The sequence below is a fragment of the Cygnus olor genome, chromosome 2, assembly GCF_009769625.2.
Source record: "Cygnus olor isolate bCygOlo1 chromosome 2, bCygOlo1.pri.v2, whole genome shotgun sequence".
In the NCBI taxonomy this organism is placed as follows: domain Eukaryota; kingdom Metazoa; phylum Chordata; class Aves; order Anseriformes; family Anatidae; genus Cygnus; species Cygnus olor.
The window spans coordinates 30,929,814-30,951,540 of NC_049170.1; the positions used below are offsets into that span (position 1 = coordinate 30,929,814).

A 21,727-nucleotide genomic window follows, 5' to 3' on the forward strand; every position below is an offset into this window, starting at 1 on the left:
ATAATCTACTGCCACAATTAATATGAACAGGGATTGATTCAGTTGATATTTTCCAAATACAATTTGACATCTCATAAAAATTACAGCTAAACCAACAGAAACTAATTTCTGTTTTTCACAGGTGTCTATCAGGTTATAAACGCACCTAACTTATTGGTTGTAATAAATGCGTAACGGAAGGATATAGTTTAATATGAGCCACAGACCTTCTGAATCACCTGTGAAAATAAACTGAAATAGAGTATTTCTGTCTGTCAGTAAAAGTCCTGAAACATTTTGTGGCTTTTGAAAAATTAGATTTTTAGTGTTTTTTGACCAAAGGTCTTTTTTTTAAAAAAAAAAAAAAAAAAACTTCCCTCATGATGATGTCTAGATGAGAATGGCCTAGTCATAGAAACATTTCTCCCAGTCCATTTAAGGCAACATCATTCCATTGACGTGATAGGATTGGATTGAACCAAAAATTGTTCTCTCTTGATTTATTGGGATCCTATCTTTAGCCATGATTTAAAAAAAGTTTTCTTTTTTTTTTTTTTCTTGCCTCCTTTCTCATTTAAATGAGCTATTATTATATTTATTTCAATACCTGAGTGTTATTCAGAGATTTAAAAAAAAAAAATCTTTGGAAAATTTGTGATATTATTTCCGATTGCCATATATACAGTGTGATAATGCAGAGAAGCAATGAAGAAAAAAAAATATGGACATCAGATAGCTGAAATTCTTCTAATTGGTGAATATAGTTAAATGAAAGTACATAACTTATTTAAATCACATAGCCATTTTCAGTCTAGGATACCCACCATTTATTTAATAATTATAGAAATGCTTTATCTGTATCAATAGCCCCTTCTGATTTTGGTGCTAAAGATCTTTTATTACTATTAAAATTTGGTATAGTATAATCCTTGTTCATAGTGTTTAGAATCCTGTACTATTTTACATAAAAGGCCAACAGCTTACCAAGTATACAGGAACTAGGGAAGTCTGAGACAAAGAGTAGGTACTTTTGATATTTGTGTTTTGGTATACTGTCTTTGAAGGAATATATGAGCTACTTGAGTTAAAATAAAATGGACCATGCCTGATATTCTGATAGGAAAGCAGAACAAAAATTGACATGACAAATATTGAAGAAGGCCAAAGCTTTAATACAGGAAACTTCTCTGAACATTGTTTGAAACAACAAGTTAAAGTTTTGGAAAATATCAGGGATCATACTTTGGCTATGAATGTTCGCTTTTGGCTGAAACATGACATACAAAGGTTCAGAATAGCACAATCATTCTTTTTTAATTATTAAATTCAATTTGAGTTATTTCTTTAAACAACAACAGCAAAAACTCAAACCTAGACTAAAATAAAATATCTTCCCTCAGAAAGTTTCGTACAATTTCATTCTTTGCTATTATTTAAATATCATGTATCTTTTCTTTCATAAAACATTAAATTGTGCACAACCTATATTAAGACTTTCAGTGCTATGAAAAAAAGAAATCTATTACTATAGAACAAGGCATTTTTACTGTATCTTACTAGATTTTATTTTTCTGAAGGACGAAGATGTGTAATCAAAAGCAGTGAAGTTATGGTTTCCAAACATTCTTGACTAGTCAATATGGGACCAAATTCTGCCTAAGGAACTATCAATACTGATAAGCAGTAATAGAAATCTGAGGATAAACTGATCATTTCTTAAATCCTCTTACATTTTGGAAGAAAACTATTACATCTTGTAATGGCAGAATATGACTGATGAAAGGCTTCTCCATTGGAACCCCTAATGACACAAAGTGCCACACTGTATCAGCAGCCAGTATGGGCTCCCAGAGGACGCCAGAGCTGCTGGGGATGATGAATCTGGTAGTGTTCAGAGCAAGGTTTAGCAGCAGTGAGAACCAGGATCACATTTTCTATAATGTGGCAGGCCCGCAGCCCTAGGGAAACCTCATATGTTGAGGAGCTGATGGAACTTGGAATTACATAAAGGATTTTTGTTTTAGTAGAATGTAAGATACTGTTAAAAGTCAGTAAAATGACTATTAGAAAAAAACATTAGAGATTTCAAACCTCTAAAACAGTTAAATTGTAGCAGTTATCACAAACAAAAACAAAGTGTAATTGTTAAACATCAGTTTAACTTCATCAAAAATACTGGCTAATATAAACCTCCATGGCTACAATAGCTGCTACTATTTCCCTTTCTTTCCCTTCTTTTGTCTGTTAGGTCCCTGTCCTCGAGAGCAGGAAACATGTTAATAAGTGGTGTAACCCTATTTCTATTTTGACATCAGTTTTGATCTTAAAGCCTAACTTCAACATATTTCAGCTGATTTCATTTGCACTACAAATTCAACAACATTAAGAATATCTCCTTTGTAAACAAAGATCTATGATTAGATCAACTGGATCAGTATAAAAGATACATTGTTTTCCTGCTGATACAATAATTTAGTAGTAAAGAGTACTTATCTTTTTATTGTGACTGCAATTTATTCCTGTTTAGACTATGGTCTAAACTTGGCACATACACTATGAAATTTTCCTCTAAACCCTGTGAAGGATTTAGCACTTTAGAGGGGTGTAGGTAATTCATAAGCCTCTGAAATTAACTCTAGAAACTTTATACACGCACTGTGACACCAGTGCCAGGATTCATTCAGTTACTGCTACACACCAAAGCATTAGAGGCATCTCAGATGAGGTAAGAATGGCTTCAGACAGCAGAGAAGAGGTAAGCGAGGCACATATTTTGCTTGAAACACCATAAAAACGGTTTGGAGATCCTAAGATAGGGTCAAAGAAACTTTGCTACCATGAGACTCAGAGAATTTATTTAGTATAATTTCAAAGTGTTGGATCAAATTTCCTCCAAACATTTTGACAACATTAACTGTGTACTGCTTGAGTTTATGCCAGTTCTGGTGATATTTGTTACATTTTATTGTAAACCTTTGTTATTCATTTAATGTTGCAGAATATGAGACACATGTTAATGGTTTTAGAAATTTGCCCAATAGAACTGTAATGCCAACAATAGAAGTTTGTTAATGGGCCACTGTAAGTGCTTAGTAGTTGTAAGTACATCTTAGGTTTTTTTTTTGTTTGTTTTCTTTTTTTATTCTTTTTCTTTTTTTTTTTTTTGTTAAGCAAGCACACAGAAAAGAGAAAATAAAAACAGTAATTTAAGCAACACAGTCACATAAAATAGCAAATAAATATATATATATATATATTTTTTTCGAAAATAAATGTCCTATAGATGGCATAATGATACTACAGAGGGAAAAAAGCATCTGAGTAGTGAGAGTAATCAAAGGAGTAAGAGCGTTGCAGAGGTAATTGGCCTGCAGCCCAGCAGGGGCTACCGACATACATGCTACTGCCATATAACATGCAAAACTTTTAAACACCTCTACTGTAGTGAGAGTGAAAGGCTGTCCAGCTACCTGAGAAGTATGGAAAACTACTTACAAATTACAGTGGGTAATTAACTCTGTATGTATGTAAAATACATTTTGCCTATACACTTACAAAACAAATAGGTGCAGTCATAAGCAAATAGCTATTAGATAACTAAATAACATTTTTTCATCTGAGAACTCTTGTATTAAAAAGGAAACAATATCTTCAGTTTTAACTCTAAATGGTCTTTAAGAAGTACTGTTATTTGGATATTTTTCTCTAAAATATTTATCTTAGAGATAAAATCAGTTTCAGTATCTGCCAGAAATATTTAATAAGCTGCAAGATAGGAAAATATTGTATTAAAATATTAAAAAGTTTTGATTCCTTACAGTTATTATTATTTTTTTTAATCTAATTGGGACCAACTGGCCTCATTGCTTCTTATAAACTTAGCAATATATATTCAGCAAAAGGAATAAAAATGAACAGATGTTTCTCCTTAAAGAAGTCAGACAAAGATTTTTCTTACACAATAAATCAGCTGCTAGTAGATTTCCAGGACACTGCTCCAGGCTAACTGTTTAGGTATGGCTTAAAAACCTAGTTTACCTCTGTATGTATCCAAAACTGGTAAAGTAGATTAAACTGTAGATGAACAGCAAATACTGATGGTGGAATGAAAAGAGCCATTGGCAAGTTGAACATCTGAAAAATTAAAAAGAAAATATACGTTATATTTATCACACTAAAGTTGTGGTGATATAATGAAGTACAATCTCAGGAGCTCAAAGCATTGCATAAGGTAATTTCATCTTCTAAAGCCTCTGTAATGTGGACATTATATAGAGTACATACTGATTATTATGTTACTGCTAGAGATGGAAAAGCAAGTGGGACAAATTTCAGTGAAAGTGATTTACCAAAAGTCATAAAGTGAGCAAGCAGCAAAATCAAGAAAAGAACTCAAAAATCCTGAGATGAGATATTTATTCTTTGCACTAGATGTAGCAGGCAGCAACATATCCTTGACATGAAGGCTTTACTTAATGGGGAGAATTATCACAGAATAAGCAAGGAGGGAATTTATAGCATTATAGCCTTTCCATCTGAACTCCCTCCATGAGCATCATCAGGATAAGGTAGTTTGCTCCACTTTCAAAATTAATTACAAATTCTCACCCTAACTTCCTCACAGCATCTCTCTTGATGCCCTGATACATTGCTGGGTTCTAAAGATGTGCTGGCATGAAAATAGTTTCAGAACATTGCCTCCTTAGGAAACATGTTTTCTTACAGAGTGGAGTCCCAGTAATTTCACAATTAGTTGCTTAACTGGCTGAGCAATAGGATGAGACTTACAAGACATTCACATGTAAGAAGTCAGTCTGCTTTCATCAGAACAAAGTTGTGGTTTTTTTTGTTGTTTTTTTTTTTTTTCTACCTGACCTTGTGTTACACAAGCTGCACTGAGAAATTAATCCTTCCCTAAAGTACAGATTCAAATTCCTATTATCCTTCTCACAAAATCAAGTCTTTGAATATCAGAGAAAGCAATAAGATAACCATGACAGGCCTCCTGAGCCATAAATCCTTTTAGCATAGGTCTGGAAAAAAATGACACGTATTATATAGTATTTAATTATGATATTCCCACAGTTTTTGTCAAGAGTTCTACCCGATAGGTAAGACATCAAGCTGGGGCTATGAAACAAATGCACCCCCATCCCCTTGATATGACTGATGCTCTTGGGAAAGTCACCACAGTGGTTTCTCACTGTCATGAGTACTAAGGCCCTCCAATCCCAGCTTGGTCTGCAGGCTTCAACACTGGAACAAGACCAAAGCACTGGAAAGAAACCTTGTTTTAATCAGTCTGATTCTTGAAGATTGAAGCGCTTGTGAAATATTTATGAAACAAACAACAAAAAAAGAAAAATATATTCTTGTGAAATTTTCACATTCAATCCCTAAGAATCACTTAGTCTAAGTAAACTCACAACAGTTCATATGAACTCTTACTGAAGGTGGGAGCTAGTAAATGCCATCATGAAGGTGGGGCATTTAGGCATGAAATTTTGGAGTAGAGGTAGGTATGAGTTAAATACTTAAATACTGAGTAAATACTGAGATACATAAAAAATGAGTTAAATACTTAATGCAGATCCGACTGCCTTATGCACAAGATTACCAAATAGAAGAACTGTTTTCAAACACATGATTCTCCATGATCTGAGACAGAAATGCAGTGTAAGTCTCCCACAATTTAGAAGAAATAACCTCAACACTGGCATAGAGTCAGTCTCTTGTCTGAGATCCTTTTGCTTCCTGCCACCAACCTGAGCCCTCTTAGTATTTAATTATTAAAATTATTAAATTATAACAATTATATAATATAAATTATATATAATATATATATATATTATATATATATAAGTATATATATTATATATGATTATAATATAAATTAAATTTAATTATTAAAATTATTAAAAGTGGGGGAAGCTCCAAAAAGAAAAGACTGGAAGATATTTGTCTCACAACATCTAGGGTGCTGGCATGGTTTTTCTCAAAGGTCATCTTACAAAGAAGCCAATGAAGAAGTAGGACACGTGGCTGGTAACGCTAATGCAGTTTTCTCTTATTACTGATTGTACCTGTCTATTGACATGATAAGAGCAGGAAATTTTCAAAAGGAATGGAGAGGAAGTTGAAAATAAAATAAAATATAAAATAAAAAAATAAAAACAATAAAATGAAATAAATAAAATAAAATAAAAATTGTGTTCAGATTATGCATGGGATTGGTTGCTGGATTTAAAGTAGAGTTAAAGATGATATGCTTTTTCCCTAAAATTAACATAGGCAATTTGACAGTATTTACAGATGACTCAGGCAAAGGAAGGATCATATTCATATTTACTTTCTAACCTACTTTTCACAATAAGTACTAGAAATACTCACCACCTGCTAAGTGGTGAGATGAGGAAAATTTTATATAAATGTATAGGTAAATTTCAGATTGACAAGGGAGAATGCTTTCCTAACTGCCTCATGTTTCCTTGCAGTGTAAGCTTAATTTTGGACAGAAAGGATTTGAAAGGTCATTCACAAAATCAGAACCCACAGGGAGAAATGAAAACTTATCTTAAAAAAAAAAAATTTAAATAAATAAATTTCCTACTTATGGTTCCACTGCAACAAGATCAATGTCAGTTAAAAAAAAAATAAAAATCACTAAGTACTTTTTCACTGGAAATGCCAATTCACCAAATCAAAACTTTTCATGGGAACATACCAGCTTTCACTAATCTGTAGGGAAAATCTTTCCTGGCTCAAAGATGGAATTTCTGGTCAAAACTCAAGAAAAAATGTTTATCACACTCAGATCTTTTCCCACTTGTGGGTTCAGCAACAGAGATTGAGGCAGAGCCACAGTAACTGATAACCTGATGGGAAAGGCACTTATTGAGGGGGTGGAGAGGAATTCATATCTGGGGCTGCTGCATCACAACTATGCCTCAAGAATTAAGGCATCGGCCCTTTTGGAAGGATGTGTGTCCACCACATTATTACATGCTCTCTGAATTGGTCATGCCCTACTTTTCTGTCTCTCTTTTGTAAGCAAAAGCTTATGAATGCTTTCAGAAAGAAAGAAAGGGAAAAGTCTGAAGATCCTGAGGTTTAGCAGAAGGGCTTAGTTTCCTGCACAGATCCAGTGCTGAGCCCACCTCTCTCCAGGACGTGTCTCTGGGGCTACCTGCTGATCTTTCAGGCTCACCATCAGCACAAAGTGAAGGGGTTGTGGGGCACAGTGAGGATCCACGGGAAAGCTGCCTCCATGGCAGCTCACATGGGGTATACTTTTGTGATGATTCCTCAGGAAATAAAGGTAAGTATTAAAAAAAACATCCTTTACAGATCCAAGACCTGTCAGACTCCTCAGTAAAAAGAAGTCAACTTTGTGATTCTGTGCTGGAAAAAAGTGTTACCCATTACCCTTTTGAAATTTATATACAAACACTTCCATTGCATTAAAATCAACAAAGCATAATTAAAACCTTAGTACAGTTTAAAACTATCAAGTTATTATGGATCTAATATTTGCAATTAAATCTTACCCTTGGAGGAAAGTTAAGAACTGGTATTTAAAGAATTAAGCCATAACTTTTCAAGGTGTATATGCTACATTCTTCTTTCACAATTACACTTTAACTAGGTGCTTCATCAGTAGCAAAAAGGTATAACAACCTTAGCATGCTGATGTTCTCTTAAAAATGAATATACATTCTTTCCATCTATTTCCTCCCCAAATGGACTTCAAAACCATCTCTCAGTCTAACACTAGGTCTGCATCATCTCTCCTCTACTGGACAAAGGGAAATGTTTTGTGTGCAAATGACATGAAGTAATAGACATTTGGTTCCAAGTTCAAGAGTACATTTCACACCACTGATTGTAGTTAAAGCATGCTTTTTTCTTTTTCATTTCAAATCTTTTCAGTCAGCACAAGCACAACCCATAGAGACCGATATTCTAATTTATTTATCTTATACTCCTTAACTTAAAACACATACATAGCTGGCAACAGAACAGTCTTAAAATCCCACATCATCCACCACAATATTCTCACAGTGTCCACAAAACTGGATTTGAAACTGCATTCAACAGTACAGATTCAGTGACATAAATCATTCCCAGAGATTAACTAAAGATTTCACCGGGTTTCAGCTTTGAGGCATCTTTGAGGCACTTGACAAGTCTGGCAGTCCAAAATAATAAAAATAAAAATAAAAATAAAAGTGCAAGAATTAGCAGGAATAGTGCTTGTGCACATTTAGGCTTTGAAAGGTGTAGTAGTTTTCTTTCTCCAAAAGTTCCAGGGAGATGAAAATCCCCATATTTATACTAATAAAATGTTTTGGTTAATATCAAATATTGGCAGAAAAAAACTGCACACAAAAGTATTATAGATTCAATGTTGTCTTCCCTTTGTTCAAAGCAAATCAATTTTAAACGCACATATATTATTTGACAAGTGATACTAGTGTGGTCCTGAGGATGGTCTCTAGAACCTAAGATTGCCAGACACCTTGGCCTTCCTGAATATTTTGTACTCTCTGAGGTATCATCCTCAAAACCACTCAGGCAGACAATATACTCATAAACACACCCATATGTACACACACAGGCTTTTTGTCTTTTTTTAATTATTGTTTTTGTTAATCATTTGTACATATGGTCCCAATGGGTAAAATGTTCAAAGTTAAATCTTTAACATGGCAGTATTTACACAGAAAGTGGGGCTGTGACAGAGATACTTTGACTATTGTTCCTTACGGCCATTTAAATTTGCGGCACTGCTACTAACATCAGATGACTATTTTATGAATAAAAATAATAATTTACAGATAATATTTTAAGAAGCAAAACTAAGAGAGAGTTTTCACAAGTTCTAGAAAAGCTCATAATTTTTTTGGAACCTACTGCTTAAATTTACTAATGTTATGTGCTTGAAACAACTAAGAACAACAGACTAAATCCATTCTCAGTTATGTGAACATAAATCCAAACTTCACTGAAGTTAATGGAGCTACACTGGATTTGGATTTTTGTGAGCACACGCCCTTGGGTTTGAGTCATTTGCTCATAGGCTAGTCATAGAGATTCACAGAGGACTGTAGGTTTATTCCACCATTAGCGTTATACCTCACTGCAGGACAGCTTTTATATATCTTCTAACTACAAAAATATATTTAAAATTACTTCTGAAATCTAATAATAAGAGTTCAAATTTTGAAGTTTTTATACTTCAAAAACAAACAACAATGAAAAAAAACAATCTAAGAAACCACAATATGAGTTTAAAAAAACAGTCATAAGAGAATATGAGAGAGCAGCTGTTGAAAAGCAGCAGTTACCTTGTGCCCAAAAGTTAAAACTGGATAGTATGTTCAATTAAATCTGTAAATGAGTACTTATCTTAATTTCTATTTGATGCATACACAGATCATTATTTACAATATATTTTGTCTGAAATAAAGCTAGATAAAAGTGGCGGCATATTTCTTTGACTTACTGGAGTGCTGACGTATTACATGAGCAGATACAAAAATAAATCTGTTTGCATGTCTAAAGCAATCTTTTCTTATTTCTCTGCTCCTTTCAGCTACGTGGACATATTCTAAAGTAGGTATACTATATTCTGATCTTCTCCTGCACTGATGCATGATTAACTAAATAATTTTTTTTAAAGTCACATTTTTCCTGGAAAGTTATGAATATATGAAAAAGAGTTAAAATTACCCTTCTTAAAATTAATTAGTGTATCACTTTTCAAGTTTGCTATAAAATCAGTAATGAATGTACTTTTAAAGCTTATGACTTTCAGATTCTTCAGTTTCATCTGTGCTTTTCAGTGTTTAACATCTAAAATAATTTACATGTTTTTCTTTGAAGGGAAATAAACACTGTATTTTCACTTTTACTAAATCTTGGTGATATTGTTGTTTGTCAAATCTTGTGCAACTTACCCAGGAGGTGTATTTCTGCAGTACAGATTGTCTCAACGCTGTGAATAAGTTGTAATCTTCAGAACTATGATGTACCTGGTGTGCTGCCCACAGTATATTAACCTCTGCAAAACACATAATTTCTAATGAGGCATATACCAGAGAACAAAGCAACATTTGTTTCCTATGGCCTTTTTTTTTTTTTTTCTTAAGCTAAAAGGAACTAAATCCCCAATTTACACTTTGCTATTATACCATAGTATAATATAGTATAACAAGAAATAAAAACTAATGTCCAGAGATGAGTTTGGTTAGACCGGGTTACATGTCAGCTGACTGTTTAAACAACTTAACTGATATCTGCTGTTATGCTTATGGTTTTCACATAAAAATCACATAAATCTTCAAGTCCACTTGTACCCCAGACCATGAAACACAACTATTGCCTGCCCACTTCTTTTCCACAAATGGAAAAACAAATGGCTTTTTGCTCAAAACTGCTGGAAACTCTAGATTCAACTAAAGGAGAGCAGTTACTCTATTGTGTTGTGGTTCTAAAAAGTTGCTGGAATAAGTGTAAAACCAATTCCAGTTGTGTTCTGAAGGCATGACACCTCTGATGTACTAAAATGAAGAAGAATACTTCAAAATCCTAATAGTATTTCAAGGCATTTTCTCTTTAAGTGCAAATCTGGGTGGCCTCATTGCAGTAAATATTTGTATCTGAACAGTCTTAAGTGGGAGGTTATCAAACAGAAATGAAAGCCAAGAATGTTCATGGCCATCAGATATAGTGCTACAAGCTATGAAGAAGATGTTAATTATAGCAAAATGTGAAAGTGGGTGGCTAATGCAGACCAAATAATGCTTTTTTGGCATTATATAGCAGTATATATATATATATTTATATATATATATATATATGTAGCATGAAACTAAATTCAAGGTCACATATATTTCAAAGGATGAAACGTACACAGCCTCAGCTTATTACAGAAATTAAAAGTTATCTGGCTGACCATCAACTGCATGCTGCCATTGCCACTGACTTCTTACACCAGAGCAATTAGAGAAGTGCCCTTGGCAGATATTTGAATTTAATTCACAGAATGATCTTATAGTGTGTATTTAATCAAACAGTTTAGGTCTGGTGATTAACATGTTCTTGCAATGTGAAGCACTGCCAAAAAATCCCCTTAATGAATCTTAAAGTGTCTTCACCATTTCATGGGACTAAACAGTCTTGTAACAGGAGGTAAAAGCCTTACATGTTAGAAATTAAAATTTTAAAATATAATGAATTTTGATGGATTTTTGACAGACTACATGACATCATTTCTGAATGTCCTCTAAGTCCTTGAAAATCATTACCATTGCTGAATTAAAACTCTAACTTCATCTATCATAAGCCTCACTTAATATTCAATCTGAGAATTCTTCCTTCTTTAAACGTATTTGTCCCTGAAACAGCAAATCTTCTCCATATCAAGAATTAGTAATCTCTCTCTCTAATAATAATAATAATAAATAAATAAATAAATAAATAAATAAACGATCTTAACTCATCTCTCTCTAATGAGCTCACTAGGAGATGAATTATTCAGGTGAGCTTCAGTACTCAATTTGTATTTGAAATGTTTCCCAAGACCTCGACAGAAGCTAAATGAGTGAACAAAGCATCTGAAAAGGTGGAGGTTAAAGACCTGTCTCCTTAGTTGTTTTAAAAGCATTTACTTCCTATCACAAACTGTGTGTAACACAAGCCTCCACTCAATGAAGTACAGCTGTACAAACAGGGTACAGTAACTGGATCTTGCTTCTTTCCCTCAGTCATTTTTCAGCATTGTGAAAAGTTCAAGGAAGGGAATCTATGATGATTTTTACAGTCTACTTTCAGTCTAGTTAAGGTCAAATGGTTTTCAAAATGAATTACTAAACAGGCACTTTATTAGCATTCATTTTTCAGTTAAACTGCCTCTTACACTAGCTAAATTACGGAACAAGGTAACTGAATATTGGTATAATGTTAATCTTTCAGATGTGCCAGTCAACTTAAATGATCTATCATTCAAAAATACACCACAGGAATATTAGAGACATAAACAAACAATTATGTCACAAGCAATTTAACTGCTAAAGCCATTTCTGACTTTTTCTGCTACAGTTAAATGAATTAAATCCTCCTCCTTAATCCTCTTTTTGCTGACATCAGTGGCACAGTCTATGTTAAATTCCTTGACTTAACAGCGTTGATGATCAGAAATAATTTTTGTCCTCAATATTAATGGGAAGAAACTGATTATCTATAACTTTTATTTGAGCAGAAGAATAACATAAGTAAGTGTGAAATGGATCACCCCAAAACTCAGTCTGTAACCATTAGCACATTAAAAATAATTATAGCCATTACAGCTAAAAGACTTCCCACAAATGTAAGAAACAGACCAAGCACTCATCAAAGAATACAGCTGATTGCTCACTAACCATCCGAAACAGAAACAGAAAAGTATGGGTCTATAAAAGCGTTGTGCTTTCACTTTTTCATTCATATGTAATGATGATTACTTGAAATAAAAAGAAAAAAGTTATTTGAATTAGAATGAAATTATAAAAGATTGTCTTATGCATTTTCTCATGTTTGTTACTATATAATGACCAAAAATGAGAGCAAGAGTGAGATACAGATAATTTTGAAACTTTTTTTTTTTTTAGAGAATCCATGTACAAACCAGGAAGTATTACAGTGTTTTTTAGATCTCCCCAGTTTAAATTCATGAGTGAAGACACAGGAATAAAAGTAGGCAATGGAATTGCCATGTAGACAATGCTCTAATGAAATTTTGACTGTTTTCTAAGTTAATGTGATTAGTATACAAAATTAAAAAAAAAAAAAAGCAAATATGCACAAAACCTCTATTTTTGATTCAGGAGAATTAACATCATAGAATCATAGGATAATTCAGGCTGTAAAGGAGCAGAAGAGATATCTCGTCTAACCTCCTGCTCACAACAAGAACAACTATGAGGTTTCTGAGGGTTAGTTGGGTCTTGGAAACCTCTGAAGACAGAAACCATACAAACTCTCTCCATAACCTGTTCCTGATTGTCCTCACTAAGGAAAAGTTTTTTTCTTACATACAGACAGAACCTGTTTTCTTCTCCATTGTCTCTTGCCTTCCCACCATACACTTCTGCAAAAAGCCTGGCTCTATCTTCTTGACAAAAGATGCTTCATCTATGCTGCAAAGCTACTTTTAGGTCCCCTTAAGTCTCCTCCTCTCTGATCCAGTTCCCTCAGCCTCTCATTTTCTTTCTTTTATCAATAGAATTCACATATCAGACTAATGATAATAGTACAAAAGACAATTTTTTATTTTCCTTTAGGGTTATGATACAAATCTCTGAACTACTCTCAGCCCTCTGATTTTACTAATTGCATGTCTGAGTCTGTGTAGACCTGAAGAGCTAGAGAGAAAACTGAGGGCCAGACGATAACCCTTCCATCATCCAGAACATCCTATATAGCATCAATTTTCTTTCCTTCTTCACCTATCTAGATGTTACCATTCATTCTCTTATAAAAGTACATGCTGATTATTTCAGGGTTTATATTGGCTGGCAAGTGAAAAAATTCACTGATTCTGCACAGTGATAACAGCAATGTATTAAGCAATGATTAACTCCAGTAGCAAGACATTGTTCTGTTCTTCCCTGTATCCAAATAGCACATCAGGCTTCCACCTACTAAAACAGAACACAAGAAAATCCACACCATCAAAGGAAACCCTTGCTGTGCTAGGTTATAATTTGTATAACTTTTCTCAGAACTACCTGAAATGAAAATGCCATCTTTATCTTCTATTAGACATAGGTCTTCATTATGCAGAAGGAGACTACTAAATTTCCTTCCCACTTTAATCTTTCTTCCTTTTGGAAAAGCCAAAGAGAAGATGTTATCACTTCCTTCACCCCACCCTTTTTCCCTCCCTCCTCATCATAAGTAATACATAAAAATTCAGTTTCACACACCATCACAACCATATCACAGTAGTATGAATGATTCCACCGAGCTTTATTTTTTTTTCTACTTTACATTTTTTGTTTTGGCATTAATCAAGTCCCTTTCAATGAGACCAAAAGATAGATCCAACACTTGGGCCATATTTCACTACTGAAGTATTTCCCTTGTGGTGACAGAAACTGGTCACCATACACATAAGATTTCTCTTTAAGAATACATGACGTGGGAAGTTCAAAATGAGCCTTTGTTGTTGTTCATTTCCACAGCTTTCAGTGATTTCCACATCCCACTAAATTAACAACTGGAGAAAATATATTTGCCAAAATACCCAGTTGTAATTTCAATGAGCCATGTCATTGAAAACAGCCATTTTTCACAATCCTCAAAATCATTGAAATGGTAAAGATCTGATGGTTGGTAATTTCTTTGTAACTTTATTACACCTGAATTTCTGGACATAAGATAAACCGGGAAGAAAAACAAACAAACAAACAAAACACCTACCAACAAACAGATGGTTTAGGAACGTTTCCATATGATGAGTCTTGTATAGTCTCTGTTCTCTTTAAGTCAACACTGATTGTAGCTAAGCAAACAGGTAAAACTTTCCCCTTAGCATCCAGTTAAAATTAAACAAAACATTCAGTTTGACTATGCTTGACACCTCTTACAAGATTCAGTGTTGAATTGCACTGGGTATAAACTAAGACAAGAACATTACTTGTCCTATGCCACAAGTTACCGCTTTGTGATGAACTTCACAAAACCAAGGAAATGGCAAGAAACCCATCACCCAGTGTGGCCCCTGCTAACCCCAGCATGACAACAGCTACTTCTTAGAGCAGCTGTGACCTGCTGATACTCAAATGCAGGTACTCAGTCCTGCATTCACCTACAAACAATAGTTAAGGGATCATGTCATGAGCCTATTCTTCTCCAGAAAGTGAGGATATTGGCCTAGAAAGTGAAACTTCCAGTCCTTCTATATGCCTTTTACTCTCCCAACAAAGGTAAAATAGAGAGGAATGAATGCTACTTAATTTCTTCACTAAACTACTAGCTTCACTTACTTAAAAAACAACTGTGTGATTACTCACTACCTTCCTGCCCCGCTCTAATTGATTTGTTCCATTGATGCTTCTGAGATCTTTGAATGGATCCGTTCTCATAGAGGGTGTTGTTTGTTTTTTGTTTTTTTTTTCCCCAAAGGTTCACCTTCCCAGCTGGATTCCACATTTGCATTGGATGAAAAACCGCTGAGACAGCCAGGGGGTTGTCACTAGGAAATACAATTACAGTTTGTTTGTTTTTCGTAAAAGTTGGCTTAAGAACTGTGTCTTGGGACACTGAGTGAATGCCTTTATTAAAATTGAGAAGTCACCCTCAAATTCATTCTATCTCACATGAAAACAGAAATCTTTATACAGTTATGATGTAGACCCTCTTTTCTTACTCTTCTGATCCAAATTTGCTTTATGTTTTTCATTTAAGTGTTCAATAAGTGTTGCAAGATAGGTTATTTGCCAAAAGCCTCTGCTTCCTTTGTATTACAAATTTAATTCTTATAGGAACAAATTCTTCCCTCAGTTATGTTAATGTAAGCAAAGAGCTGCATGGGTTTAAAGAAAACAGGATAAGATCCAAGGAAATATCTGGAAGACATGCCACACACAAAGAGCGCATACAGGGAAATATACACATCTTTCTTTCTTCTTTTTTAATAAGATCTTTTTCTTACATTGTGGCCTTGGCTACAGTAAATGTTAGTAGTTTGCATTCTCGGGATAGTCACACATGTAAATCAAAAGACTACCTGTAAGGAGAATTGGGATTGAGTCATGTATTAGACATCATTCACAGTATAGCTTCAAACAATTTTCTGGACTTTCATCTTTTTCACATTCTTATTGGAAAGCACCTACATGTATGTGTACCTGACACAGACCAGTTTTCAGCAATTAGAAAATAGGAGTTCCGCTGCTAGTTAGCATAAAAGGAAAAACAGACTATGTTAGCCTTTGCTACCAGAGTTTGTGTTTCAGGAGGATAAGTGGAACAAGTCAGAAGTACGTCTTCAGCCTCAGCACAGTCTATTCATCTTTGGTCATTTTACAATGAAATATATTTTATTACACAGGTAATTCCAGCATAGATAATCATTTGGAATATCAAACAAGCAGTCTCAAACAGAAAATAATGCTACCATGTGACACTCTACATAGTTGCAGTCCACCAACTTAATTAGGAATTTTCAATAAAAATTCAGCATCTGATTCTTCTGTGATGTAAGATGTGTGTGTTTTTTTTTTTTTTTTTTTCTGTGTTTTATTCAGTACTCTCTCTGTTTTTCAGTCCTCTTCTTGAATTACTGTGTGCGGTCAGCAAACTATTTAGTGAGTGGGCTAACTTACAATCAAGTAATACATGGTATATGCTCCCATGGCTTATAAGCCAAAAACTGGAGCAACCTTCTACAGAACCTGCCTCCAGAATCTGTGCACAAGCCAAAACCTCCTGCTTGATCTCCTGCCATACCAGTTGAAAACACAAAACTGCTCCCACACAAAAAATCCACAATAAGATCTGCAAAACTTAAGATGCAGAATGGTCTAGGGAAACGTGGGAAGACTCAAGACAAGCCAAAGTATTACATATGCTACCCAGAACAAACAATGGACCAGATCATATAGCCTCATAGCAATAACCTGAGAGGACTGTGAACTATGCTCTCATACACTTCTGAATTTGTAAAGGTACTACATGGTTAGAAAAACAGAGCTTGGCTGGGTCGAAAATAATGGTCTTCTCAACCCATAGGTGCCCTGTGCCATTTCTTGGCATGCTCACAAGCATAGAATATCTTTGGGAAGGCAAGAAAAAGCCACAGAGCTCCCCAGACTCACTGTCTCTTATAGTAGGAATAGTTTCATCAGAAGCTAAGCTGTGTGAATCACACTGCCTGCAAAGTTATTACATTAATGCAAACTAGAGTAAGAATATAAGTTAATTGCAATAGGTCAGTCCTAACCTATGGCCTGTGAGAAGCTCTTCATATAGTTCCTAGGAACTGAACAGTCTCCCTCCATGCATGCCATGGTAAAACACAAGAGAATAAAGTTTATTAGGTAAGGATTCAGAAGTTAATTCACACTGACTCAATCTCTGACTTCACTCATAGTTTTAGTAGCAAAAGAATGTGTATTCCTTCATGGGGAAAGATATGGAGAAGATAAATGACCCAAAGAAATTTTCTCATGCTAATGTGGATTTGGACACTACCACAAAGACAAATAGAAATTTTTCAGAAAATTAAGAAATACAAAGAACGAATGAAGCTTTAGCAACATGTGCACATGTAATCTTTGAAAATAACTGAATATTTGGCAAGTGTTTTTTAGTATGCTGCTGTGTCTCACACACATTCTTCTATACCAACTTGCCTGAACAACCTGTTTCTCACACTTTTCTGGAGCCAATTGTTCAAATTCTCTAGTTGCTTACAGGAGCTCTGTGGCTAGTCAAAGTTTTGTTTGCCTGAGCTTTGGATGATCTCTGTTTCAAGATCTGTATATTTGGACCATGAGGAACCATGATGGCAGCAGCTGTTACACAATTGCTCATCTCTCATAGAATCACAGAATCATAGAATGGTTTGGGTTGGAAGGGACCTTAAAGATCATCCAGTTCCAAACCCCTGGCATGGGCAGGGGCACCTTCCACCAGGCCAGGTTGCCCAAAGCACCATCCAACCTGGCCTTGAACACTTCCAGTGATGGGGCATCCACTGCTTCTTTGGGCAGCCTGTTCTTTTGGGCAGCCTTCTGAATAAATAACTTCTTCCTAATGTCTAATCTAAATCTACACTTTTTTAGTGTAAAGCCATTCTCCCTTGTCTTATCACTACACTTCCTGATAAAGAGTCCCTCTCCAGCTTTCCCATTGACCCCCTTTAGTTCTTGGAAAATCACTATAGTGTCTCCCTGGAGCCTTTTCTTCAGGCTGAACAACACCAGCTCCCTCAGTTTGTCTTCATAGGAGAGATGCTCTAGCCCCTCGATCATCTTTGTGGCCCTCCTTTGGACTCATTCTAACACTGCCATGTCCTTCTTGTACTGGGGGCCTCAGAGCTGAACACACTAGTCCAATTGGGGTCTCATGAGAGCAGAGCAGAGGGGGAGAATCACCTCCCTCGACCTGTTGGCCACACTACTTTTCATGCAGCCCAGGGTACAGCTGGCTTTATGGGCTGCAAGTGCACATGCTAGCTCAAGCTGAGCTTCTCATCAAGGATCCTCAGGTCCTTCTCCTCAGGGCTGCTTTCAACGCATTGCTGGGTGTAAAAGGTTTGGGTATCCTGCTTTCTGTCTGTCCCGGCTTTCATAACAGATTCTTTAGATGTAATAGTCTGAAAACAGCTCCAATTTGTACCAAATTAGAAAAAAATATATATAAAATAATAAAAAATGGTGCCATAGCAGCTTCAAGAATACCTAAACCATAGCGAAAAATCCTGTTTGTGAACACAGTCCCAAGTCATATGATGCATTTTCCAGCATAAGTCTACTATTTAGCCCAAATTCTTCAGTTACCCCTTTTTTTTCAGTGAGGGTTCCTACTGGTTATAGCAAAGTTTATCCACCTGACACCCTTACAGCCTCCTGATTGACTGACATGGTGTATATTAACTTTTGCAGCTCATTGCTGAAGCAACTTTTTGCAGCACTTAGCTCTTTCCACACCGTTTTTACTACAAAGAGGAGCATATGGCTCATTAATTGCCCAACTATAAATCATTCTGTTGGTGAAACTAGATTCATATATTAAAATAAAAACCTGCAACAACTTCCTGTGTAAAGGAGAAGATCCTCAGCAGCTGGTGCAAATTGACTTCATAGAGCTATGCCACTTCATACAAGCTGCAGACTTGACTCAATCTCCTACAAATATGGCTGATTGCAGCACTGGCAATCTTTCCAGCCTGTAGAATATAACTTGGTGTTGCTGAATACTGATGTCAAACTGTAGTACAAATGTGTGAAACATATTAGCTGTGGCCAAATTAACACTCTACTCCTTAGTTTGATGATAAAGAGAACTAAATTAGACTAAATTAAATAAAATCTGTAAATAATAAATTACTTCAAAGAGCCTATCGATATATAAATTTCCTTCTTCAAATCCTTCATAAATATATATATATATTTTTCCTCAAAAGCCTCTGCCACTGAAATGTCAGCTTATGCAATTTGAAAACATATTCATCTTGAAGAATCTTAGAAGAAAACTTCTGGAATTAAATGGAGAAAAAGGAAAAAGGAAAAAACTAATTCTCTTTATTTTTTTTTTGGTAGGTTTTTTTAAAGAGTTCTTATTCTTCTGTATTCTGGGCTGTCTCTACACAAGATTGATGTCTGGTGTCACTGTTAGGAAGTGCAAACTGTTCAGCTTCATTGCAATCTATGTCCTCATCTTCTTGCTCTGCAGGATACCACATACTTTGGCAGGCAATATTCAGATGGGAAGCACTTTAATGGCAGGAATGGATGCCAGTGAAACCTTTTCCCACAATGTTCAAAACTGAGCTTGCATACGGTAAAGAAACATAAAGCTGCAGAATATTAGGAAGAAAACAATAAATGATACTAACTCAGCAACATTAATCTTAGTTTTTGACCCTCAGAACAATACAATCAAAAATGCCAGGGAAATGTATAAAAATAGAAAGAAGGGAAAAAAAAAAAAAGGAAAGGAAAAAAGGGGGAGAAAGAAAAGATGAACTGGAAGGAATCAAAGTCCTGAAACTCAAAGGCACAGAGTTTTCAAAAGAAATATCCACGAGCCCTTCGTGTAAGTTCCACTTTGTAGCTGGATTCCTGCATTTATTTATTTCATTCTTCATTTTTCCAAGTCAGATACAGTAAGAATTAACACTGATAAATCAGTGGAGTTATTCTAGTGTAAAAGAGGAATTAGTTCTATGGAGTTTTCTCCTGCAGACTTTCAGATGATTTATTAACCAAGTTCCTGAATGATAGATATGTGGAAATGCAGATTAGATTTGCAAAGGATTCCACTGAAATTTTCTAAGACTATCAGGAAAGCCTGGGGAACATCCAGGACACACCACACCCCTTAAATCAACTTTTAAAATATACTAGGAAAAAAATATATATATGTTCAACTTTGGTCCCATCAGTTTGCAGATTTGTAAACCATAGAAAAAAAACAGACATACGTTTTAGGCAATACTTACGTGTTTTGTGCTCTCTATGGAACTGATCCAGAACTTACTGATTTTGGTTTAGAACTGTTCATTACCTTTAACAGATTTTGAAGCAAGTTCCTTATATATTATACAGTTCAAAACAAAAGACCATTTGAGACACTTCATACTCTATTTCAGGCATCTAGGCCACCCATACTTGTTTACACATTGTTTTACGAATGTCTCACATTCTTTCTCTTAGAAATAAAAAGAACTAACATAGTAACAGATACTGTGAGTTTATTTAACAGTGATAGATCCACTGCTTATTTACAGTGTATGTGATACGTACAAAAATAAATTTGCATTTGCAACACCGTTGTCAATACTTACTTTACACCCCGATTTCTAAAAGTGTGTCGCTAAAAATAGATATCCTGTGTGCGTCAAGTAACTACTTATTGTTACCTGTCATACAACAGATTGGTTCTGAGCACTATTAAACATGCTGAAACTTCAATAAACTTTTCCATTTATCATTTGAACAAGAAGGATATGGAAGCCATGTAGACAGATTACATAAAGAGACCAGAACATAGGCAACTTAAAGCACACAGCCTTAGTTTAAAGGTGAAAAAGAAAGGGGGCATGCAAGCTTGACTCAGTATTCTACCAAGCCAGGTGACAGCTCATATTCTACATACCATCCCTAGACCCATCAGCTAGGACTATATAGAGGACATCTCTAACAACAGAGTGCAATCTTCAAGGTTCTCTCTCCCACCACTCCTTGCCCTGTCCGTTCAGCAGGGAACAAAGACATGCCTAGATTAGCTCTGCACAAATGCAGGCTTATCTTTATGTTGAAGCCATCCCTGGGGCTACAGCAACATGATCAAACACATTTAGCAAAAAGGCATAAACTGGCCTTCAAGAAAGTCTTTTAATTGATGCTTTCTGATGCTGTCTTTTGGACTTCGACCATGAGTCAGAGGGATTTCTTTATATAAATATTTTGAGGTAAGAGGAAATAGAATCTGCAAGAGAAGCTCCTCTGTGTGTGGTTTCACCAGGCTTCATCTAGTAATTATTAATTCTATTTCAATGTTTGCTGTAAGCTTTGGTAGCAATGTTTGTGGGGCCAAACCTTCCATCAACACTGCCTGCAGACACAGATTCCAGGCCTAGGAGTTTAAGATGAGGGTTGGCTACAACAGCAGCTAACAGATGAAGCTGGAGGTGTGGGGGAGTAGGAATACCAACAGGCTCCTCTGATGCTAATTCAGACTGATTTGTCAAAGAACAGCTATAGCACTTGACCTGTAAAGGCACTCTTTCTACACGCTCACTGGTTTTTGCTGCCACATGTCTTCTGACTGATGTTGCGCTTTCTGACTTTAAAGACCTACAGCTAGTGTCTGGATAATTAGTAGCAGAGCTAACAAAAAGGAAGGGATTTCAGAGACAGAAAACACCAAGTATAGAAAAGAACGATTTTTAACTGATTAATTATGACATTTTAATATATCTCACTGTAAATTAATTTTTTTATCATTTACCTGTTTGCTCTAAGCTATAAAACAA

The 21,727-nt window shown here is 35.2% G+C and overlaps 1 protein-coding gene across 3 annotated transcripts in view; it reads right to left on the minus strand.

The window, feature by feature from the left end:
- The window catches only part of AGMO (alkylglycerol monooxygenase), a 196,893-nt gene that overhangs the window by 109,309 nt on the left and 65,857 nt on the right, over window positions 1-21,727 (minus strand). For all 3 annotated transcript variants that reach the window (XM_040548950.1, XM_040548951.1, XM_040548952.1), the window contains exons 4-5: window positions 9,939-10,042; window positions 4,018-4,113 (exon numbers count right to left, since the gene is read on the minus strand). In XM_040548950.1, coding sequence (XP_040404884.1) covers window positions 4,018-4,113; window positions 9,939-10,042 — 200 coding nt within the window. The remainder of the gene's footprint in view (window positions 1-4,017; window positions 4,114-9,938; window positions 10,043-21,727) is intronic.